Source organism: Calonectris borealis, chromosome 20 (assembly GCF_964195595.1).
Source record: "Calonectris borealis chromosome 20, bCalBor7.hap1.2, whole genome shotgun sequence".
NCBI lineage: Eukaryota > Metazoa > Chordata > Aves > Procellariiformes > Procellariidae > Calonectris > Calonectris borealis.
This window is the reverse complement of record NC_134331.1, coordinates 11,662,645-11,687,355: the sequence shown is the minus strand read 5'-3', so window position 1 is coordinate 11,687,355 and position 24,711 is coordinate 11,662,645. Positions and strand designations below refer to the sequence as shown.

The 24,711-nt window shown below is 54.3% G+C and overlaps 1 protein-coding gene across 1 annotated transcript in view; it reads right to left on the bottom strand.

The window, feature by feature from the left end:
* Positions 1 to 611: 611 nt before the first annotated feature.
* HS3ST3A1 (heparan sulfate-glucosamine 3-sulfotransferase 3A1) overlaps positions 612 to 24,711 on the bottom strand; it is a 36,199-nt gene continuing 12,099 nt past the window's right edge. The window contains exon 2 of the mRNA XM_075169812.1: positions 612 to 1,620. Within this exon, the coding sequence (XP_075025913.1) occupies positions 1,002 to 1,620 (619 nt within the window). The 3' untranslated portion in view covers positions 612 to 1,001. The remainder of the gene's footprint in view (positions 1,621 to 24,711) is intronic.

The following is a 24,711-nucleotide window of genomic DNA, read 5'->3' as shown; positions in this document are numbered from 1 at the left end:
GTTTTTCTTTTAAGACTGCCCCAACTTACAACATTCTTCATTATGGCTTAACTAGCATCCACCAGACACTGTGAACTTGCTTCCTGCATACGCGTGGTGGGATGGTGGGTCCTCCATCACCTTCAAGATAGGTGTACCATGAGCAGTGTGGACCTTCCTTGGCCATCACCCAAATCCCTTCTGATGGGCCTCCTGGGAAAAGCGCATAGCAAAAGGGGTGCGCGGTGCTGGCAATGGGGAACACTGGTTTAGAGCCAACTCCTGTGAATGAGGCCTTTTGACTACCTGGCAATTTTCATCATAGAGTCAAAAGAATCATTTGTTTTCTTTCACTTTTGGCTACCAAAATTGTTTTGTCTCAAAACAAAACAAAGGAATATTGGTTTTGGCTTCTATAGGATGAAAAATAAGTTTGGTTGATGAAAAGAGCTTGATTTGGGGGGGGCAAGAGTCAAACAAAAATTGCATAAATTAAAAAAATTTCACCAAAGGTTTCATGCAATAAGAAAATCCCCTAAGGTAAGGTTTTGAAAGCCAAATTATATATTAAGCCTCTTCTGTTTCATTGTCAAAAGTGGTGAGGTCTGGTCTAAAAGGGCATTTGCAACCCAAAAGCTGGCTGACCTTGCAGGAGGGCTCTGAGCTCCCCCAAGCACCCCGTCCCTTCTGGAGGTGGACCTGAGGACACCGAACACTTTGCACCTGCTTTTTTCTTACAGAGACAGTGCTAAACCTTGGGGCCATGGAAGGAAGCAGCCAAGCTGCAGGCAATGTCAATAGGACCGGGTTGCTGTTCACAGCCTCCTTTTCTGGTCGACACATCACCCCATCTCAGAGAAGAAAGAAAACAAAGCAGTGTCAAAAGAAAAAAAAAATCAGAACAAACCATATTTCAGCACAACTATTATTTTTTTTTTCTGTATTTCCCCCCTCTCTACTGATATGTAAAAAAAATATATATTATATTATATTTTCCTTTTCTTAAATTATTTTTTTCAGCCTCAGTCCCAGCCGAAGTCCTGCCCCGTCATCTGGTAGAACTTCATGTTGAAGGGCCGGTAGAAGTCCCGCAGTCTCTGCACCACCTCCTGGTCTATGTCGGGGTGGGTCCTGCCTTTCGTCTTCCCCAGGCAGTGGGGTTTGCTGCTGCCTTCCGCCTTCTTCAGGCACGGGAACCCCTTGGTTTTGTTGAAGTAGAAGTGTTTGTCGGTGATGATCCTCTTGAGGCCCAGAAAGTCCTGGACCCTGCCCAGCTCCCCCGCGGGGTCGCTGATCAGCCTCTCCCCGCTGACGAAGAGGATCTGCCCGATGGGGAAGTAGAGGAGCCAGTTCTCCAGGTGCTTGGCGTAGATGCCAATCTGGATGGCGCTCCACGAGGTGTCGATCAGGCCCGTAGTCCTGTTTTTGAAGGTCAGGCTCTCAAAGGTGGGGATATCGGGCTTCTTGGAGAGCGTCTGGGTGTAGTCCGAGATGGCTCTGGTCACGGGGTCCCGCACCACCACGATGAGCTTTGTGCCCCTGGACATGGAGGAGATGCGGGCTGGGGCCTCCTTGGTGACGAAGTAGCTGGGGGTCTTCTCCATGGTGATCTGCCCCTCCAGGGTCCTGGGCATGAGGTCCCTGAGAGAGAAGGAGAGGGGGACACGTTAGTGCCGAAGGCCCCTGGGCGGGGTGGGGGGGTCTGAGCGCAGGCAGCGCGCCGGGGATGTCCCGGTACCAGGGCAGGATGCTCCTGAGCCTCACGCCTCCAGCCCAGTTGCTTTCCTCCTTGGTGGATGGTCAGGAGCTCTGATTCAGCAAAGCATCTAAACACACTCTGATTCCCACTTCCTTTGGCTGCCTGTTTACCTAGAATTAGACCTAAACCTACTTTGCCTATTCAAGGCTTCTTGAGGGGCTTCCCACCTCCCTTCTTGCAGTGGCACTGCAAGAACAGAGCACATCTCTACAACCCTAATGTCCTATCCCTTTAAATTCCTCCCTGCCCACACTGGGGTTTCCTGCACATTGGCTTAAATTCCCTGGAATAACAGTGAATTTCTGGAGTAACAACACTCCCTTCCTGCAGGGCACAAGGGATTTTCAAGGGCCAGGATGTAAGACTCTGTCTTTTGGTATTTTCAAGGTGGCAGCAAGCTGATGTCACATAAAAATGTGCAGTATCAGCCCCCTGACCTCAGCGATTTCCTTCTTCCACCCAAAGAAATCCTACACGCAGGCTGCTTCGGGAAGCTCTCCCAGCGGGGAGCGGGAAGGGGGCTCGGGCCAGGGTCCATCCTGCTCCATGGTCCCCTTGAGAGTTCAAAGCCCTCCTGGGCCAGGCGTTGGGTCTGATTTGCTACAGGACCGCAGGATTTGGCCAGAGGATAACCTGAGCTCCTCCGTGTTAAACAAGGCAAGCCAGGAAGGTGCAGGAGCCGTATGAGCGGCCGTTTGTCTGCTCCTGGGTGCTCCCAGCTCCTCTCCTTGCTCCCCCTTGCCTGCCACACTGCATCCCATCCCCTCGCATTGGCATCTCCCCGTGTATCGCCCCCGGGCAGGAGCCAGCATCTGCAAAACACCCGTGATTCACACCATCATCATTCGGTTACACAAACCCATCCCTCCTCCTAGGCTCTCAGCAGAGTTTTCCTCTCTGCAGCTTGGTCTCCTTCCAACGGTCCGGTCCTTCCCGGGGGGAATGGGAGATGGATGGGAGGTGGCTGCAGCGCCGGCGAGGTTCACCGCCGTGCCACCAGCAGTTCTCATGGCAACTGCGGTCCCGGGTCCCGAGGAGCAGGGACCGGCATCCCCCCCACACCCTGACCCCTCGTCTTTGACCTCGCCGCGGTTGCGACACCCACGTGCCGTGATGAACTGCTCCCCGCCTGCGTTACCGTTACCGTCTTGCAGCAGCAACATCTGGCTTGCAACCCTGTGCAATATGCCAGCAAAATTAAACTCATCTATCAAAAAAGCAACAATGAAAAGCCAACAACAGCTAAAAACACCAATAACAACCAAACCCCAGGCTGAGTCGTTACGTTACAAATGAGGCAGGGAGGATTGACCCTTCCTAAAGCAATTCTATTTGCAACCACATTACAGAGAGGCTGAGCAAAGATATGGTCCTACAGAAGCCAAATGTTTGCTGGTCTTTGCTGAGGGTTTCTGTTCGGGGGAAACTCCCTGAATTAGGACATTCAGGCTGGAGAAGAAACAAGCTGAGGGGTATGAGAGAGCTCTCGCACATCCTGAAGCATGTGAAGAGATAAAGGGAATCACTGCTGACACTAAGGATGGAGACGGGTTGAAAACCAGCACGAGGACGGCCTTTGCCAAGCAGACACATAATTCTGCAGTGGGGTCTGCCATCACCTGATGCTGCAAAGGCCGAAAGTGTAAATGGTGCAGAAACAGACTGGTCAAATTCATGGTGGATGAAACGAGTTGGTGGCAATGAAATGGGAGAGTCCCAGAGCCACTTCAGCCATAGGGAGTCCCCAGCCCCGATTGCCCTCAGCTGGGAGGAGATTACAGGAGGAGCCCTGCAACCCACCAGCTTTCGCACATTCTTCTGTAGATACCTGACACCAGCCACCATCTGGAAGATGGTACCAGGCTGGACGGCTCTTTGCTCCGGCCCACTGCAGCGCTTCGCATGGTTTTTTGCTCAGGGCAGTCTCATGAATCACCTTTTCCTCCCGTGTGCACCAAGCCCACATTTCTCAGGTGGTGTGGAGCTGCCCTCCGCTTTGGAAACCCTGCAACGACTGAATCATTTGGAAGCACCTGAACCCCCAACAGAGCGCAGGAACCAGGTTGTGCCCCCCCCTTCCCCGCTGCCTGCTGGTCCCCAGCCGATCCCTGCCCCATAACAGCCTCCTGCAACTGTAATTTGCCATTGAGCAAGAGCAGGAGCCGCTGAACCGGCAGCGGGGCGAGGGCAGCGGGAAGGCGAGCTGACTTCTGTTTGTGTTTTGGTAAGTGTTGAAATCTCCGCTGTGTCTTCCCAAGGAGGAGATTAACCCCTTTCGTGGCGAGGCTGCAACACAAAAGCTTTCTTCAGCGCCCAGGAATGAGCCCGCACCTCCGCTGCCAGGGCCGGCGGGCAGGGACACGCCAGGAGCCACGGGGAATGTGCTACCACAGCTTTTGGGAGATTAATTAATTACAAAGGGCATCTTTCATGGACGTAAACAGTTGCCTGGAGGCCTCCCTGGACTAATGGCATCTGGGTTTTATTGCAAAAGAGCCACTTGAAAAGACAAGAACCACAAAAATGTTTTTGGCAAGAGCAGCCACCAGTGGGCCCTGCCAGAATAAATGGATTCTGTTATTTTAATTTTAGTAGAGCTTGGGGCTTTATTTAATTGCTTAATAGGGGAGGAAGACTTTCCTCAAAGGGAGCATTTCGGCTATGCATGCATATTCATATCTGGCCTTTTCCAGGTCCGTACTTTCTTCCCAGCAGCCGTGTCCGAGACAGCCGTTCCTGTGTCCAGCTGAAGTCCCCGGAGGTAGCTCACGGGCTGCTGCTTGCAGGGGGGTTGTGGCCCCTTCCCCACCCCAACAGGCTTTGCAGGACTTCACTTCGGTAATGCAACGGTTTGGATTTGTCTTCCCCCTGAGCCGCTGCAGCAAACCCTCCAGCACCCAGCCAGGTGGGAGAGGCGCAGCCTCGGAGGGCCGGGCTGGGGGTGGTGCTGTGCAAGGGCTGAGCACCAGGTGCTTACAGGTCCCAGCGACGCACGCGGTGCTGCTCTGGGCTTTCCTGGTGCACCCCGGCGTGCAGGTCCTTGACATGGGCACTTTAGCGCTGGGGTCACGTAGGGATGTCCCAGCAACAGTCTCCCAACCCTCAGGCACTCCTGGTGTGGGAGCTGATCTTCGGTGTCACATTATGGCTTTTATATCTCTTTATTGATGGTACAACGATGCCTTTAAAAAGCTTGACTTTAAGTTTCCCAGGGCAAGCAGGGTGTTGGCTCAGCCCCGGAGATCAGAGTCCACAGAGACGCCGCCTGATCTCCAGTCCCTGTTCTGAGCAAGAGCCCGGCTCTGGGGAAGAAAGCCTCACTTTACGTCAAGAAACCAGGACAACATATCGGCCTCCCTCCTTACAAGAGTGGGCACCCAAGGGTTGAGTCTTCCTGGAAATCCAGCTTGGAGGAATGGATGCAATGCTGCGTGTTGGTGGTGGTTGCCACCAGCCCACGCTGGGTACCCTCCCAGCTGCATCAGGGGATGGGAAATGGGCTAAGGCAGCTGTTCTGCCTCAGCTGACTTGTGCTGCTGCCCCACCAACTCAAAGCAGCACGAGAAGCTGGTGATTAGCGAGAAAACAAGCACCAGTTGTTCCAGAAATGAGATTTTGGGAGGGAACAGCCCGTTTCACGTAGGCTCGGCAGCCCCGTGCCGCTGTGTTTCCCGCAGAGGTGGGAGCTGCTCCTGGTGTTGGGTCCAGAAAATTGAAGGTGACCTTGCTGCGTGAGGTCCACCTGCTGCTTTGCTCCCAGCTGGACCAAGCCATGTCCTGCTCGGGACCTCCTGGGCTCCTTCGCAGCGTGCAAGGCATTAAAAGCAGAGTGGATGGACTTGCTGCAAGGCTTTCCCACATAAATCTAGTCCGGCTCTCTCCCGGAGGGAGGCTGAAGTCGGCAGATAAGGGCAGTTCTTCATCAGGCCTCATCGCAACCCAGAGCGATAAATAAAGCTGCTGTGATTACAGCCATCAGCCCCACGAGCTCTCTGGCCTCTAGTAAAACCTGCCCCAGTCATCTGCTAAGGGCAGGACTCATCTCCTCTCACCCCCAGAAGGTGGGTGCCTTCTCCCTGGCAGTCCTAGTATGACTTTTTTTAAATAATCAGCCTATCGGAGCCGGGTGTCCAGGCTAGAGGGTTTGAAATCATCATCCAGAACAAGGTGTGCCAGCCTGATGCCGTAGAGAGGATCGATGGTGTCGTCCCCCCACCCCGTGCTGCTGGGGTCGGCACTGCCCTGGGTGGAGCCCGCGCCTCAGCTGCAGGGTCTGGCAGACCTTCTCCATCCTTCTCCATCTCCTTCTCCATCCGACTGCACGGCCAGGTCTACCTCAAGCTCATCTGCAGCAGAAAAGTGAGTTTGTGCACTGCCTGAAATGGCAATTGCAACGTAACTGAGGAGGAGGAGGATGCGGAGAACAGGTTTGGCCCAGCACAGGGGTTTGCAGCTTGCAGCAACGCAGCTCCTCGGTGCCGGAGCGCGGAACAACCCAAGGCAAATGAGCAGCGGAGAAAGATCAGTCCCCTGCTCACCAAATGCTGATGTCCTGGTCCCAGCACCAGCAAACTGGGGGGTGGCTGAGATGTGGGCACACGCTCAGCCCGTCCCCGGGGCAGTCACGGCTTCGCTCGGTGCACGAGGGGCGAGCAGAGCGGGTCTGCAAGCACCCCAGCAAACACAGCAGAGATATAGCCTGAAAGTGCAAACCCACCATCAACCAAGACCTGAGATGTAGAAACACCCGCAGCCGGGGCATCTGCATGGCAGTGACAGCCTGGGGACATTGCTCGTGACCCCTCCAACATGCTGCTGGTATGCCCCTGTACTGGGCACTGGTGGGGCCACACCTGAGTACTGGGTTCAGGTTTGGGCCCCTCACTACAAGAAGGACATGGAGGTGCTGGAGCGTGTCCAGAGGAGGGCAACGGAGCTGGTGAAGGGCCTGGAGCACAAGTCTGATGGGGAGCGGCTGAGGGAACTGGGGTTGTTCAGCCTGGAGAAGAGGAGGCTGAGGGGAGACCTCATCGCGCTCTACAACTGCCTGAAAGGAGGTTGTAGCGAGGTGGGGGTCGGTCTCTTCTCCCAAGTAACAGCGATAGGACGAGAGGAAATGGCCTCAAGTTGCGGCAGGGGAGGTTTAGATTGGACATGAGGAGAAATTTCTTCACTGAAAGAGTGGTCAGGCCTTGGAACAGGCTGCCCAGGGAAGTGGTGGAGTCCCCATCCCTGGAAGTATTTAAAAGACGTGTGGATGAGGCGCTTAGGGACATGGTGTAGTGGGCATGGTGGTGTTGGGTTGACGGTTGGACTCGATGATCTTAGAGGTCTTTTCCAACCTGAATGAGTCTATGGTGCTCTCCCCACCCGTTTGCAGCAGCAAAGGAGGAGCTGCCGCTGCAGAGCCCCCTTCTCTGGCACGCCGATGTTTACCCTTATCTTTGGCCGCGTCCCCGCTGACTTGGCCGCAGCCCCGAAAGGCCACGCAGGCCGGGACCCATCCGCTGGATAAAGGATGGGAATGAAGCGGAAACGTGAAGCCGGAGTTTCGCACAGCCTGTTTCACACAGAGCTGGGCTCTCCCAAAGGTACAAAGTCATGAAGGCGCTGGTGAGTTTAGCTCTCGGGATCTTCCCGTTACAGAGCCTGCAAGTTGCAGCGGGGTTATGAGACGCAGCAGACGCAGAAGGGCATTGCTTACCCCCACCCCGCACCCCAAGACACCTTCCCCGGACAGCCTGGGCTGGGGGGGACACTTTGCTCCAGGCTCCAGGCGCCTTTTCCATCTGAGCCAAAAGTCTAAACGACAGGTCCAAGCAGGGGGATACACACCAACAAATGTTGGGATTAGAGAATCCAAGGAGGCTCACCGGGATGTTTCCATGGCTCGAGGTGAGCTGCCACTCAGTGCGATAATAAACACCACAGAGCAATCGTCAAAGAAAAAAACCTGCCCTCCGTTATTTTTTGCCCTGCTCGGCTTAAACCAGATGCAGTTTGGCTTTGCTCCAGATTCAATGGCCAGGGTTTGGCCGGGGCTTGGAGCGGTGGGAAAGGAAGCCTCTTGTGATGGCCAGCGTTGTTATTAAGGAAGTGCCACCGAAGAGGTCATCGCAGGAAAAACCGTATCAAAGAAATGCTGCTCCTTCCGAAAGAGCCCGACAGCTCCGCAGTCAGCTGCGGGACCTCGCATCCCACGGAAGAGCCTTTCCGGCAAGGAAGGGCCAAATCTGCTCCCAGAAACCTAACACGGGGTCACGGGGAGGATCGGACACTCTCCCACCAGCAAACTCCCGTCCCGAGTCCTGCCTTTGCACCATGAAGCGACAGCATGGTTAAAAACGAAATTGGCTTGTTCATGCAAAATTATCTGGTCTTTGTGTGTGGGAGCAGGAAGAGAAGGAGGAGAAAAAATACATTCCTTTCATCTCGGGGAGCCAGCAGCGTCCCAGGCTTGAGGGGAACCCCCCCTCCACCAACCACCCGAAAAACCAAGCAGTAACCGAGACGGGCGCTGGCACTCTCCTGCCCTGCAGTCCCACTTGACGGCGTTTTCCGCCTCTCGCACTTGTGCCTTCTGTACGTCAAGCACTGACTGTTACGGAGAAGAGGGCAGAGAGGGAGAATTAACTGTCCGAGGGGGCTTATTTCACCTCTCGCTTCTCTATAGGAATGCTGCCAGAATTTCTGTCTCCAGGACGGGGCACGAGTGTGGATGTAACACAGCTGGCAGTCCCGGGGGAAACATGGAGCCTTCTCCAGCATGAAGCTGTCGAACAAGGAGGATGGGGAAACTGAGGCACAGCAAGCACCGCGGCTTGATGCAGCCTCATGGCCCCCGAAGCGGTGTGCATTGCTCCCTGTGCTACTGCAGCCACCAGCAAGTTGTCTTCTCCTCCTCCCACTACCATTTCTCTTTTTCTTCCAGATCATTTTAAGTAGAGACTCTGCAACAGAAAATTCTAAAAAAAAAAATCAAACCCCGCGTTTCCCCACCCTCGAGCCCAGAAGTCCCATTACAGTGTGTACAGGAGACTGAAAAGAAGGATGCTCTGGCAAGAGTGATGATAACGTGATGTAACCGGTAGCGTGTATGTACATATAAACTAAAAGACGCTGCCTAAAGAGATGAAGGTGTCCCTCCTATGGGGCCGGTGGCTCAGCCCAGGGGCCGTGCTGCCCTGGCAGCTCTAGCAAGGCTCTAAATTTGCTTTGGTGGGCTGTGAGGAGGCCGGAGTTAGCTGAGCCTCCTGCTTTGCCTTCCTTTAGGTGTCAGGTGAAATCAATAGACGGAAAGATGCATTTCAAGAATCTGATAAAAATTTACAAAAAAAAAACCTCCAAGAAAAGCTGTGGGACTGAGGAAGCTGAAAGGAAAGTGGCAAAAGATCAGAGAGGTCTGGAAGGAAAAAAGAAAATCACTCATTGCACTGCTGGATGTAAAATCAGGTCCGACTGACGTTATATCAAAGGGAGACTCTTGCCATTGGTTTTAATGGAGGATGGACTGGGCTGAGGTTGGAGCAAAATAAGAGGCAGGAACGGCCCTGGGAGGGGACAGCAAAGACCGTGGGTCTCTCCCATCCCTACCCATCCTCAGGAAAATCTGGCTGTTACTGGGGGGGACCTACAACACAACCGTCATCTCCCAGAGGGCACCTGCACCCTCGCGAAGCAACTGCGGTGGAGTCGGGGCCTTGGGTTTTCTTCTGCCTCTGCTCTCCTGTCCCCACTGAACCACTGCAAGCCATGCAGGATGAGTGCATCGCCCGCTGGGATCGCCGTGGTTCTGCTCCCTTGGCCGTGGTCGGAAAGACGCCTGGCTTCATTTCTGCACACGGTAAATGCTCCCCGGGTTATTTGCTCCCCGAGATGCGCTGAGGAGCCTCCTGCCACCTTGGCACGCTCCCTGCGCCCAGCTCAGCGAGGTCCCTCCCAGGACACAGGTTTTTTACTATCCCCAAGACTCCAGAGGGGTTTAAAATCAAAGCATACGTGAAAACATGCAGTGAGCTATGCTGGGATGAAAGGGCAGTTCTCAAAGTACACCGGGCGTATCATCACTTTTAAGGCACTTAGAAAATACCCCAAAAAGCAGACCTGGTGGCAGGCAGACCTTCACCTGCGCCGCAGCCCTGCAGGGACGGTCACTGCTGGGTGCTGCGGGCACAGCGCTGGCCGCAGGGGATGAACGTGGCGCACCGTTAACGTGCCACCCTCCTGGATAAAACGCTCTGGCAGAGGCAGGGCCTCTCCTCCCCACCCCCCCGAATCTGCTCTCTGCTTGCTGCTGGCGCACAGTTCGCCATGTCGGGAGCTCCCGAGCTCGTCCTTACGGCGGATGCCGGCGTTTATTGAGCAAGTCTCGGTATTTATGTATCTCATTACATCTGCAGCCGGTAGCATCTGTTTCCACGCAGTATCTGTCAAGCAGCATCTTAGCAGAGCTGCCCTCCCGTCCCTCCCTCCTCTCCTCCCAGTTAAGCTCCCTCTGAAGTTTAGGAGACGGCTGACAGCCTGACACGGGATGCAGCCAGCACCCGTGGTGCAAACCTCGCCTAAACTGCAGCCTGCAGGTCCATAGGGACCCCCGGCCGTGTGCCCTGTCCCCATCCACACCCCCGGCCGTGTCCCCATCCAAACCCCTGTCCCTGTCCCCATCCACACCCCTGGCCGTGTCCCCATCCAAACCCCTGTCCCTGTCCCCATCCACATCCCCGGCCCTGTCCCCATCCAAACCCCCGGCCCTGTCCCCATCCAAACCCCTGTCCCTGTCCCCATCCAAACCCCTGTCCCTGTCCCCATCCAAACCCCCAGCCATGTCCCCATCCAAACCCCTGGCCCTGTCCCCATCCAAACCCCCGGCTGTGTCCCCATCCAAACCCCTGTCCCTGTCCCCATCCACACCCCCGGCCCTGTCCCCATCCAAACCCCCGGCAGCCAAAGCCAAGCGTCCCACCCTGGGGCAGGGTGAGGCGGAGGGACGAGGCCGGCGGCCGTGCCCACCCATGCCGTGCCATCAGGTTCCCAGCAAAGGCGTCTATGAGCAAGTGCAACCCAGGGGCTGTGCCGGGCTCTCGGGGGGGGTTCTCTGCAGACCCCCCCCCAGTTGCACCCCTGCTGCACGCCGAGCACTGCGAGCAGCCCTGCTCCCTGCCACCAGCGGGTTTAACCACTTCAGCAGTTAAGAAAAACCACTCCGGCAATCTCACTGCCTCCAAAACAGGGACTTGGACACTAAGCTGTCAGCGCCACGTCCACGGGAGTAACAGCCGGTGTCACCCCCGTCCCAGGGTCACAGCCAGGAAGCCTTCTCCTTCCCGAGGAGCTGGGAAACCCATTAAAGAAAGGCCGCGGAGAAAGTGGCCGATACCTCCGCAGGTGGATACTCTCCTTCCGGATCTCGGGGCTGCGACCTCGCTCAGGAAGAGCAGGAACAATCCCTGGCCGTGGGCAGGGCGGCTGCCGCCCCACGGACCCGGGGCCGGGGTGACGGGGCAGGAAGCGGCAGCGTCCCCAAGATAAGGGGTTCATCCTGCCCCCGAGAGCCACCCGATGAGCAGGCACACGCGTGACTTCGCGTCCGCTTCCCCCGCCCTGGAGCGATGGGGCCGTGGGGTGTTCGAAGGGGCAGGGGAGCATTTGCACGCAAAGAGGGGCTGCGCCGTCCCCCCGCTGTGCTTTCAGTGCTTGGCTCCTGCCTCGCTGCCCCTCCCCGGGGCAGATTGCACTGATCAGAGCTAATTACAACGTGCAAGCCTTCTGCCTAATTGCTCTGATTAATTATTGACGGGCAGAGCTGCTGCTCTGAGGGCGGCAGGTAAGCAGGGAGCCCTGTGCTTAGGCAGGTCCCCGGTGGTCTCCTGGCTCCTAGCGAAGGCGATGCCGGTGGCAAGAGGCCACACCACTGTCCTGGCGTCCCATGACCGGCCCGGGAGAAGGAACCGTGCTGAGAGGCTCCTGAAAATTTGCTGTGCTGGGAAGCACATTGGGGCATCTCCTGGAGACCGCCAGTGCCTAAGTGCTATCGACAAGCAGAAGCTCTCTGATGCCATTAGCGTGCAAGCCATTGATTTTCTTTGCTGGAACAAGAAACTCAACGGAGCTGAGGCAATCACGGGTGGCACCGCCGCTTCCTCCGGGCTGACCAGCTGGGGTTTGGAAAAGGGGCGTTTTCTAGTTGTTTTCTTCCAATGGCTAAAAAGCCAAATCATCGTGGCGCATTTCTGCATCCATCTGGGAGGATGCTGGGTCCTGCCCAGTGGCATTGCTGGTAAACCCCAGCCATCCGCCTACCAGAAGCAGATGAAGAGCTCCGGAGCCCTTGGCCACAGACCCCTTCACCATGTCTCTGTCCTTTGTATGGGAATGGAGATACAACCAGGCACCAAGGAGCTTTCTCTGCTGGGCTTGGGGATGCCTTCATCAGCCATCTCCGCCGCCGAGGAGTCCTGCGGTGGTTCCCCTTCGGCCTGGCCACGAGCCTGCTCTTTAAGCCAGCCTTAGAGCTCCCCCAAGGCACTTGCAGCAGCTTTAGTCAGTGCAGTTTTGGGGTATGCCATGCACCGGGGAGCACAAACCCTGCCCTTCCTCAGCAGACCTGGACCCCAGCGCTCATCACCTCCGGCAGTGGCCACATGTGTTTTTTGACCCCCCCGTCTTTTGACATCTCAGTGGCCTCTCCAGCACCACGTACCTTCCCTGGTGAGAGCTTCACCCCGGCAGCGGTCGGGGCTCCAAGCGCAGGGCATGAGCCGTTTGCCAAAACCCTGCAGCACCAGCTAATTCTTACAAGGGAGTAAATCAGGCCCACAGTGATTTCATCATATTTCCAGCATAGCTCCCAAATGAAAAGTGACTCCTCATTTCCCGGATGGATTTGCTTGGCTAAATTCAGGCTTCTGGTGGCTGGTTCTGTTGGCTTTTTGGTGCTGGTTTTTGTTGTAACTGTGGTGCCTCTTAATGAAAATGGACACGAGTTCTGCTCTCTGCTACAGATGCCTCTATTATTCTGCAACCTGCGGATTCCCCTCTATGCCAAATCATGCCAAAGGAGGATTTTCCAGCTGAGACAATGGGCACCGTCCTTTTACAGCCTTGCGCCCTGCCTTTCTCCCTTGCAAGTGCACAAAGTGCAAATCGAGAGCTCCCAGTCCCGCTCCCACCGCGCATGGGAGTAAGTCACCGCTGGAGGCGGGTGGCAGAGGACAGTCAGTGCCTGGCTGGAAACGAATCCTCCGAACCCAGCGCTCACCCAAAGCAACGGGTTTGCTGAAAAGTGCACGCCCATTCGCCCACTGCACAGCCCTGCCGTGGGGAGGGAGCTCACAACCTCCTCCCTGTGGAAGAGTCGGAGGGACCGGCATGGCCTTCAGCCTGGACTTCACCCTCCTCAATTCTGATGTTAAAATAACCAGTTTGGGGACCTGCATCGCAATTCTGAATGTGCATTTTTTGTTCATATTGAAGCTGTGCCTGTATGGGCTGATCTTTATCCCCGGCTAGTACGTGAGCAGAGCAGGAGATGGCATGTGCTCTGAAAAACTTACGGAGTAAAGAGAAAAGACTGAGAGATGAGAAAAAAAAATGGCATAAGTGACCCAGCATCTGATATAATTAAACCTCAAGCCTGTTCTTCTTCCCTAAGGGCACCCCTGAAGTCTTACGCATGTACATCCCCCCAGATATCCTCCCAGGCGCTGCTGGTGGCCTCGGAGGGACCAGAGCTGCCCCGACCCCACCTGGACGCGGGTGAACCCTCTTGATGGGCTCAGCCTTGGGGTGCCAGGGCAAAGGAACATGGAAAAACCTCAACCCCCCCAAACCAGTAACCACCTCACGTCTCACTCGAAGAGCTTCAAGACCGCACATTTCAGCCCTGACTAAGCAGATCACCTTAAAGAGGAAGGTTAAAGAACTGTTTATTATTGGCAATGTCTCCCTCTCTAGGACTCATTTTTTGATAAATTAGCTTCAGCTTCATTACTTCATGATATATTTCCCTTGACATTTAATTATACTTACCCCAAACACATTAAGCCAATCAGTCTGAACAGCTTCTTATTAATATGCAAATTTCTCCTTTGAAAAGCCGTGAATCTGTGAAAAATCTCTTTAGGTTTCAATTAGGCCCATTTGGGAAGTTGGGAACCCCCCGAAACACCCCCAAGGCTGGAGAGGACCGGACCGGGGGGGCCCAGACCCACAGACACAGCCCGGTGCCTGGTTTTGGGATGGGAGAAAGGGATGCTGCCACCCACTAAAGCACCTTCACGGGCCTGGAGCCATGAAGATGGGAGGTTGAATCCTGCAAACCAAGACGGTGCTGGCAGCTCATCACCATCCCAGCCCTTCTCCGTGGGAGCTGGTGCTTCTCCTCTCCCCCAGCCCTGGGGATACGGTGATCCTCTGCTGCGGACCACAAAGCCGTCCCGCTGCAGGGGAGCTTCACCCGGGAGCTGCAGAAGGTGCAGTGAAATCTCAGCCCAGTTCTTAGCAAAACAAACAGGAATCCGGTTCCCCCGGCGCCATGGGCAAACGGGATGTGATTTGCATTAGGCAAATAAATTGAACCACACAATTAACCATCTGCCCTGGAACGGCTTTAGGTTTTGCTTTAAAGCATCACTTCCAGCCTCCCTCTGCTCTCGTATCCGCCTGAACACCACGGGGTTTTCTACTCGGAAACCAACGGGGAATAAATTCATTGAATCATTCCTATAAGTAATTGGAGAGAACCATCAGCATAGGTGCTACAGCCCCGGTGGCCTTTGGCCTCCCGGACCTGTTCCCGATGGATTACACCAATGGGCAAACCACAAAACTGCTTCAAACCCTTCCAGAGTCTCCAGTTCCCACCAAAAGCCTTTACTTGCTAAACCGAGATGATTTCCTGGGAGCTGCTGAGTGCCGCAACATCTTCCCGAGAAAAAGTTACTCATTTCATCTTACTTAGAAAGAGGTTGTAGTTTTTAAAAAATACGATTCGGTATCATTTTTTTTTATTCCCTACGGTTAGACATTAAGATCAGAAATACATTGCAATCAGTGTACTATATAAATAGTCCAATTTTGGAAAACAGCTCTCACGAGCAATAAAGAAACCCAATTTACTATGCACTATAATAAAAATATATCTCTTTTAGCATATAAATCAAACCAAAGTGAACAGATAAAAAAAAATAAACTCACCCCCCCCAATTTTCGCCCGAGAGCACAGGCAGCTGGCCCTGGGGAAGGGCTCGCCTGCCCTATATAAATATATGCAAGAGCAAATCTGTTAAAAATTGTAGCCACCACTTTGTTTTCTAAAGGTCCCAGTTTATCCTTCGGCAAAAGAAGGAGGGCTGGGGAGAGGTCGGCGAGAAACACAATCCTTTCCTGTATAAACAGTATAGCCTGTGCTGATTTTAAGTGCATCATATGGCATGTATTTTATGTGTGTATATATAGAGAGAGAAAGAGAGATTTTTCAAGCCAGCCAGAGACATAAAGTGATCTTATATCATCTAACACCAACAATCTTACTTGGACTTCTGGCAGTTTTCCTTGCAGTCGTCCCTGCCACCCCCCTGCCCCTTCCCCCATGGGCTGCCGGTGCGCGCTGCCGGCTGCCCCCATTATTTTTCACAAAGGCATATAAATCACTGTGGAAACTCTTATTATCTTATTTTCCCTCTGCTTCCCTCTTGTCTGTTTTGAGAAAAATTAATGCATTTGTCTCCAGAAAAATGTGCAGTCTCTATAATTCAGTTTTAAAACAAGCACAACTAGCAAATGGATAGACCTCGGTTAGGAGACTCATTTTTCATGTGAGTAATTGAACCCTTCCCTTCGATTTTTCCTTTGGGTGTTAAAGACAACTGATGCCTTCCTGGAATTTGCTGAGGTCTAAGAACGGTGGAAAGACAGACAGACAGACAGAAAAAGCAGAAGAGAGGAAGATGGACAGAAAGAAAAAGAAAGAAGAAAAAGATGAAAAGAAAAAGAAAGACGATAGAGAAGAGAAAGAAAAAAGAGAAGGAAGGAAGGAGAAAGAAAGAAGGAAAAAGAAGAAATGGAGAAAGGGAGGAAAGGAGGAGGAAAGAAGGAAAGTCTGAAGCACTTCTCAAAGCATTGGCTGCCTTTGTAGAAGGAGGCATCCAGGAGAGCGTCCTGGCTGGGATTTTCCCAAAAGCCGGCAGTGCTTTGGTTTGGAAGGCTCCTTGCCGCCCGGGCTGGTGAGGAAGGCCATCCCCATCACCTACCCCGATAGCCTCTGCCTTAACTTGGCAAACCTGGGGACTAACAGCCCCGTCGTGTCCTGCAAGCACCCCAAGCCCCAGACGCGGCGTGGGGGGAGCACCCTGCGTGGTTAACGCCAGCGGTTTCATCCTGATGCCTCTTTCTGCATCCGAGACTCAGGGACTCTCTGCTGCTTCCCCCCCCCACTGCTAATGGCACCCACCCCTAAATGGGAAGGCAAATCAACACAATTCTCCGGACAAAGTCCCTCAGACAGCGGCGTGTTTTTCCAAACCACAAAAATCACAGCCAGCTTTAAAATAATCCCCATCCCTCGCGCTGCGGGGCTCCTGTGCGGAGCGAGGGTCTCCCCCCACGAGCAACATGTACGGCACGGGCTCCCAAACAAAACGATCCCCGCCACTGCCCCCGACCGCATCCTCATCGCTTATCAGCTCGCGGCCCGATTCACCACTCACACAGAGGAAGTCAAGAATAATTCCAGAAAAGCCACAATCGCGTGAGCGCTCAGGCCAGCAAAGTCTATTGTTCCTTTGTCTCTCACTGTATTATCTCTCTCCCCTGGGAGCTACATTATTGCCTGCAATATATAATGCGATTTGCTTGTTTTCCGTGTCTGCCTCATTTTTCTTCGGCACAAACACACCTTCAGCCATGCACACTCGTAGCCATGCGTGCGTTCTTCCCATGGAAGAAGAGGAAGATGGGAGAGGAGCTCGGGCAGGAACCGGAGCAGGAGAGAGGGGCAGTGGTTGAGAAGCTGCAGGCAGTGTGAAGAGGAACGAAATATTGTCTGGAAACTGGAAGTACACAGAAAACCACTGAATAGAGGTGACTGGGGAAAAAAAGATGTTCCTCCATCCTCCTTCCCTCTGGAGGAGGAGAAATCCCACCAGATCTCAAAGACCAAAAGTCAGGACCTAGTGAGTGCAGGAACTAAAGTAGCTAAACTAAGGAAGCTGAAGCCCAAGGTACGGAGATAATAGCCAAAACGGGCAGCGGAGGCAGCAGGCTGAGACCCACGTGGGCCACAGAACCACTGGCGGGGAGTTTCGGACACCCCTGCGGGTTAACAGCCCAACTGATGGGGTTTGCTGGGAGGGGGGAGAAGGGCCTTCTCCCTTCTCTGCAGAGATAAAGGGATCCATCCTCTAAGATATTGTTGTGGAGTCCTAATCAATTCAGCAGCGATTATTAAGTTTGGAAGAATACTGTGACATGCCCTATACTGCTGGAGATGCTTCATGCGGAGTTGTGTGTGCACATCAACGGGGAGCTTTACGGAAGAGCCAGACACCTCAAAGGACCCCCCTTTGGAGAACAGAGGTTGTTTCTTAAATTATGCTGAGAAGTGACTTCTTTATAGATCACTAGACGTTTCCTCCTGCTGCAAGGCCAAAAAATCCTCTCTCTCTATTACAAAAAAAGGGAGCCTGACCTCAGGCTATGATCTAAAATATATGGAGTCACACAAGTTTACCCTTGCAGTCATTCCTCATCCTTCCCGTGCCAATTCTTTGTCCTTTTGCGAAATGAAACTTTAACGGCTGGGAAAGGGCTCCCTGCTTTCATTCCTGGAGCAAAGCAGTCAAGTGCAAAGAGGGCAAAAGTCTCCAGAAAATAGAAAGCTTAAAAAGATTCCTCCTAGCCTAATTTGCAAGTTCTGGGCAAGGCAGGGGCTAGTGCCGAAGAAACTGCGCTGAGCAATCGTGCCCTGGCCTCCTCCCCACAGTCTATTAAGGGATTTTAGCCACAGCTCACAAGGTCGCGCATTAAGAGCTCTTTTCTGTGCTCAGCTATTCCACCTCCTCCCACGGAATGCATCACTGTCTAACCTGGTATCAAACAGAGTCAGCTGACATATTTCAGGAAGTTTTAGTTGATAGCAGCTCTAAATTTCATGAGTAAATTGTACAGCAAGCGGAGGAAGAAGTCCCAGCGTCCAGCTCAGGTCCGGCGGGTCCGTAGGTTTGTACCATGCTCACCTCCACCTCCCCGCGCAGGGAGGCAGGGGGACGCGGGGGATGCTTGGGCATTAGCGGGACACCAAGGTTTCTAAGGGTGAGTCCAGCTCACTAATGTAAAACGAAAAAAAAAAAGAAAGAAAGAAAGAAAAGTGCTCTCCAGAATATGCACGGATTAAAAAAAACCAAACAAACAATTAGTGACCTCAGCTTCATGAGTCAACTTGAGTCATTTGGATCCAGGCCAATAAACCCTCATCTTCCTCACTCAGCACCGAACTGGCACGGGCTGGGGGTTTCAGATCGACTCCTGAAGATGAATGACCCCCAGCCTCTCGTTTTCCAGGGCTGCCCTGCTTAGCAAGACCAGCCCTCCTTCCCCCTTCATTTCTCAGCATCCACAAAGAGGAGAAATCCCAGCCTGGGCGTGCTCCCTCTTTCACTGCGCTCCCCAGGAAAATGTAGGAAAATGCAGGAAAAACTGGCTAAGCCCGCGCTGATACTCTTAACAGCAGCAGGGACTTCAAATCCCGACGGGCGGGCATCGCCCCGTGGCCGGGGCGTGGGGTCTCACCTCGCAGGACAGCGGCACCACTGGGACACTCGGCATGGTGTGGTCTTTCCATCCCAATGTGGAGAGGCACAGGGGGGCTTTGAAAAGTGATTCTTAGGAGCCCAGGTCTCCCCCAGAAGCAGCGCGAGGTCTGCTCTTAAGCCACTTTGGAAAGCCCGGACAGGACCCCTGGAGATGAAGATTTTGAAGCGTGATCAAAGAGACTCCGGGAGATCGCAAGGAGGATTAATGCTTTTGCAAAAGCAGTGAAAGCTTCTTAGTTATTCCAGTGGGGCTTTTTTCAAAGGGGCCTAAGGGAGTTAGGCACTTAAATCTCACTCAGATCCTTTCTTTAGTTTGCAAATCCTGCGCTGGAGTCGTGCAGAAGTGTGACCCCTGAAGCGTTGCTTTCCGAGCGAGTCTGCTGGCGTGAAGAGCGGAATTGATTCTGGCTGCGGTGGTGGCCTCCCGCAGCTGCTCCTTCCCGGTGGCAACAGTTGAGGGTACAACGTATTTATAGAAATAATTACGGGATCAACAACACTCTGAAACCTCGTGGGCTGTGTGTTCAAGGGAAATCGCTGGGAGCGGCTCCGGGTCCGATTCCTTCCACATGGGTTAACTGTGGACGTAACGTGCTGGAGGATGCCACTTGCGGCAGATCCAGACTGTGAGAGCACCCTCCAGCAGGGCGAGCAGCGTCACTGGTCCTGCCCGTTGGGTTTCACCACGACCTCTAAGCTGCAGGAATCATTTATTTCATGAGTTTGGTTATTTTTCAACTGTTCATGTCTCCCTGTACTTTTTTCCCCTCCGTCGCCAGCCTTTTACAGTTAAAAAATGTAGAAAGAAGACCCCGGGGGTTTTGTCCCCCAGACGGTTGCGTGTTAACGGTGTCTTAATCATTCCTACCACCACTGCTAATGCTATCGTGGAGGGTTACAGCTCCGGGAAAGCGGTATGTGGAAGCCGGAAAAAAGGCACAAACAATAAACAAAGAACCTGTTCTCATGCAAATGTTCCTCATGACAATAATAATAATAATAATAATAATAATAATAATAATAATAATAATAAAAAACCCAAAAGGACAGATGAGAAACGCATGGTCCGGCTGCAGTGAAAGCTTTCCAAGCCTTCCCACCGGGTCTCCTGGCTTTCATTTCATCTCCCCCAGCACCGCAAACCGGACAGGGAGCCCCATCCGCTGAGCCCCCGGCATAATGCGAACGGGTTCGGTATTGTTGGGAAACATGGCACACATGTGACGTGCTATTGTCCCTAATTTGATTAATGAAGCGATCACGCTAACGGGGCATTCCGCCCCCCCCGCACCTTGTTACTAACCCACGCCAGGAACTTCGCATCAGAGCATTAATTCCCCAGTACTTGCCTTTCCCAACCTTGTCAGGTAATTGTTTATGAAAAGATGAATGTATACAATAATACCGGGTGAAGGGAGCTGATGTATGTGGTGTTAATGAATGAAATAATCAGTTTGGTAATAACTGGCATGTGTATTTGTCAAAAGGGAACCAGCAGGACATTAGCATTCTGCAGCCACCGAACCTTTATCTCCTGGGCTTGTGTTTGACAACCGCCCCCAGATAGTCCATGAATAAAATACAGAGTAGTACCCAGACATAATTAAACTGCCAATGTGGATGTACCTAAATGAACTTGATATCTTAATGACACTAGATAGCACGCGAATAAAGAAGGCGGCGTGAAAGGGATGTGCATAATGAACACAGACATCCCGGCTGTCGCTGAGGAGCCGTCCGTAGGGACCGTCCTCGCCCACGGCGGCTCCTTGGGAGCACGCGAGGCATCGCCTGCGCTCCCACGCCGTGCCGAGGGGACCCGTGCCGTGGCCGTGGGGCTCATCCGTGCCAGCACTGAGGACAGAGCGCTGCCCCTGCGGGGACAAGGGCAGGCGTCCTGCAGCGCTGGCCGGGCTGTGGCCGTGTAGGACAGGGCGGCGTGCGGGGACAGGGCGCGCAGAGCTGCCTGCTGGCACATCTCACCCGCCCTCCTCCAGAAATCCCTCCTTTGCCCCATTTCTCTGCACCAAATCCTCGCTGGTCCTGCTGCATCCGCTCCTCCAGAGACCTCTGGCATGCTGTTGTCCAGCACAGACGTGATTTTTTAGGAGCACTTAATATGATTAAATTACCAGACATGTTCCTCCTCTATTTTTTTTCAGCATGGAGATTGTTTTCCAGCAGAGAAGCCACTCCCTGGGGACGGGCTGCGCAAAGGAAGCCCAACCACCGGGTAGGCAACATGTCCCTGCCGCTGCACGTGCAGAGCCGCAACCCCTCCTCATCCCCGGCCATCAAGCCAGATGCGTCCTCCCCCAGCACCCATGGGTGCAATCCTCCCTCCGGAGGATGCCGGGCACCCCCGACAGACACCCAGCTGTCCCTAAAAGCCACCCCGGCGTTACGCCGCCGCTCGCGTTTGCTCCTGAAAGGCAGGTTCCAGCCGCCGCCGTCGGGTTCACACGCCACGCCGCTCAGAAGGTAATTGCCACTTATTGCTCTAATGGCTCCCATTTTAGCAGTAAATGAGCGATGTACAGTAAGTATCAGTCTTATTAAAGAAATAATAGTGGGAAATTAGAGCACGCGCTACAGGGAAGGAACACTCCCCTGGTTACACGGGATACTGCTGGCATTTGACAGCAGCAGAGTCCCTGCCTGCTGCTGATACAACTCCAACAGATCTGAGCACAGTAAGTTCAGCGCGTAGGAAAACAACCGGCTCAATACGGCTCGGCTCGCTCCGTAATGACCGAATCGACTGGCGGCTCAGAAATTGCTGCGAAGCCAGCATGGGAAATGTGAACTGGAACAGGTCCTATCTCCCTCTAAAAAGGAGATAAGGAAAAACCGCTTAGTGAAAATGTGAAAGTACAGCAGGTTTGGGGGAAAACATCTTAAAAACCAGCAGACGACACAGCCCGGAGCACCCCAGGGGAGAGCCAACGCAGAGAGCAACCTGCTGGGGGTCGCACAGCAAGTCATGACACAGGATGAAGTATTGAGATGGGTTAAAAACCACAGAATCATTTAGCTTGGAAAAAACCCTTTAAAATCATCGAGTCCAACAACTCCTGCTTGAGCCAGACAAAGGGGAAAGGTGGCACCGGTGTGGCCCAGCCTGCCCAGGGAGGTGACGGGAGCGACCTGGGCACATGCTCACCCCCAACACGTCCTCAGCAATGACAGTTACCGATAGGCAGATGTCAGAGAGATGCAAAGAGCTCTGGGTCCCAACCTTCAACTTGCTGCACTCTGCCCCCCTCTGAATAGTTGGCCCTGACTGCCAGCTATTCAACCATTGCTTTCCTTCCCAGGAGAGACACCCCTGTGGTGCACCCTCGTTAGGCGGTAATGGTGATTTCATTAGATTAAATAACTCCGATGATCCCCAGAGACCAACAGCACTTTAAACATAGAGCCTCGGAGTTAGAATTACTGTTATTTAACATTGATTAGATTACAAGGCAAATCCAATTTTTCCCCTAAACATAGGATGGCTATGATTTGCCTAGCGGGAGATGCTAAGAACGGCATTCCTGGAAATCTGGGCTGAGGCGGGGGACCATGCCTGAGTCAGCAATGTCGGGGTGACCCATGGGCTTGTGTCTGAAAGTCCTTCTGCGGAGAGCGTGAGCGGGGCTCAGGGGTGTCCCCCATTGTCCCTGCCCTCGCTTTGCTCCAAAGCCGGGGGGTGAGGTGGACCCGTATCTGCCGTGTCGGCTTATCACCCCCTCCAGCAGGAATATCACCAGGAAATAATTGGGCCTCTTTGACCCATGGCCCTGCCGCGGCTGAGGCTGTTAATCACTCCTTAAAGCTCCCTCCCGACTCTTCTCCCCCCGGGAGCCCCACGGCCCGCGGCTCCTGGCAAGGGACGTACCTTGTGGCTCTGCCCGCTGCCAGGGTGCCTGCAGGCAGAGCACCCGGGTCTCTCCCTTCTCCTCACCCCCAGGATCCTGCTGGAATCCATTTTACGTCTCTGGGGACCTCAGGGCTTGGAGTGAGCTGGGAAAGGTTTGCCAGGGCAGGAGCAGGATCATCTCAGGGCTCCAGTCCTAAGTGTGGGGGTGCGGTAAGTGCCCCCCCCGAGGGCAGTGCAGGGACGGACGGCTTTCAGTGCACTGTGCACTTTCCTTCCAAGCCCTTTCCTAGGGTATGCCGTGCATTTAATGCCTGGCTTAGGAGATCAGCCAGGACAGATGTCCCTCTGGACCCCTTTGCCGATGCCTCTTTGGGGAGCCAGGGGGTCAAACAACTCCTGAATGCATTCCCCACATCGGGCAGAGCCGCCCGGGGAGCCAGGGACGCCGGGCAAGCCCAGCAGCTGCAGGCAGGCGAGAGCACAGCCCACGCAGACAGACAGACAGACTCCCACGAGAGCAGGCTCAGCTGCCGGTGCAAAACCCACAGGTCTGATAAATCCGGCTTTATACTGGGGAATGTGTAAGGAAAAGGGGAGGCTCCAGGAAGAGCTGGCTCCCAGCACCCAAGGTGACCACGAAGGTGACCATGAGCAGAGGCAGACCTACCAGGGCACCCACCCCGGGCTGACCATGGGCTATGGTCAGAAGCTCCCAGGGATGGAGGGGAGAAGGAGGATGCATGGCCCGTCCATGCTGAAACACCCAGTGGGCTCCGCACTCCTCCACCCCACTCACCCCTGGATGTCCCCAGGCGGGTGATGGCCAAGAAAGCCCCTGGGAGCGGCCAGGGTTGAGCATGGCTCTGCAGGTCACCCAGGCTGGGGCTCCTTCTTCTAGGTGTGGGCTTACACCAGCTTTTACAACGATGCTGGATTTGGCCAACGAAGCCAAGCACTGCTTTCAGGGCTTTAATAAAATCCAGAGCCGCTCCTAATTTTAAGCCAGATTTACTCCAGAGGAAACACACCCAAATTCCTTCCTCGCCTCTGCGATCACCACCCCTGATGCCTTTCCCACCTACCTTCCCAGGGCTATAATGTGACCGAGCCCAGCCACCTTCCAAGCGAGAGCAGGGCTGGGGACATTGCCCTGGGGTGAGAGCCTAGAAAGCAGCGGAAACATGTTCTGGGGAGATGCTTATATTGTCAAAAAATAAATAATAATTAAAAAAAATGTGCAATAGCACCTTTCTCATGTACCGAAGAATCCAGAGGTTTTACGTCTGGCCTGGGAAGGCTGGTGGGACAAATCAAGCCCATGGCTTCTCCTCTTAGCTGCTGCAGAAAACTGCCTGCGATGCCGATGCCCGGCTCCGGCGGCCGGGGACGCGAGCTGCTGCCCCGCTGCACCACCCGGCAGAGGCAGGCAGCGATGGGGAAGCAGCGATTTCTTCCTCCCACCTCTGTTTTGGGGCAGGCTGGAAGGCAGGGCACTGAATGCTGGATTTTACTGGCGTAAAACCCCTTGAATAGCCGGGCTGCAGGGCTGGGTGCGTCAGAAACGGGGACACATCCAGGCATCAGCGGCAACCCGGCAGTTCGCTGTCACTCAGCCAAACAACTCAATTGCAATTAGGAAGCAACGAGCAGACGAAGCCTGTAAAACTCCCAGGCGCAGCCCCCTTGAAAACCCGCAGCTCACGGCTTGGCTCGCCGACCCGGCCGCATCTCGCCGCGGGGGCAGCGGGTCCCCACGATGTGACAGAGGGCCGCGACCCCCCGCGCAGGCAGGGCAGAGCTCAACCTGCCCGAGTGCCAAACCAAGCAGCTCCGGCGCCTCGGCAGGCTTCGCCGCCGGGGCTGACCCCGACCCGTGGCGCTGGAGCCGGTCAAACTCAATTAAACGCTGTGCACTGCATCTGGGTCAGGCCGCGAAGTCCTTCCCCCCGTCTCGGCCCCCTGGGAGGCTCCCGGGCTAACCGCTTGCGTGTCCTACTAAATTCTTTCTTTCTGAGGCTCTTCCAGAGGATTTACTGCTGCTGGAAGGAGGGCGGCAGAGACAGGAGCAAGCCGGCGGAGCGGCATCACGACTCGTTACGAAGGCAGCTCTGCCCCGAGCCCGGCTCCCGTGCTGGGCTGAGCGGGGATCACACCCCGTGCATGCGGAAACAACATTTACACCCGACGTGACTCTGCGTCCGACCCTCTGCATCTGCCTGTGGTCGGAGCAAAGGCAACCCACAGAGAGCGATGCTGGAGGGACAGATCCTGATGCTCACCGGCTGCAGGAAAGCCAAGTC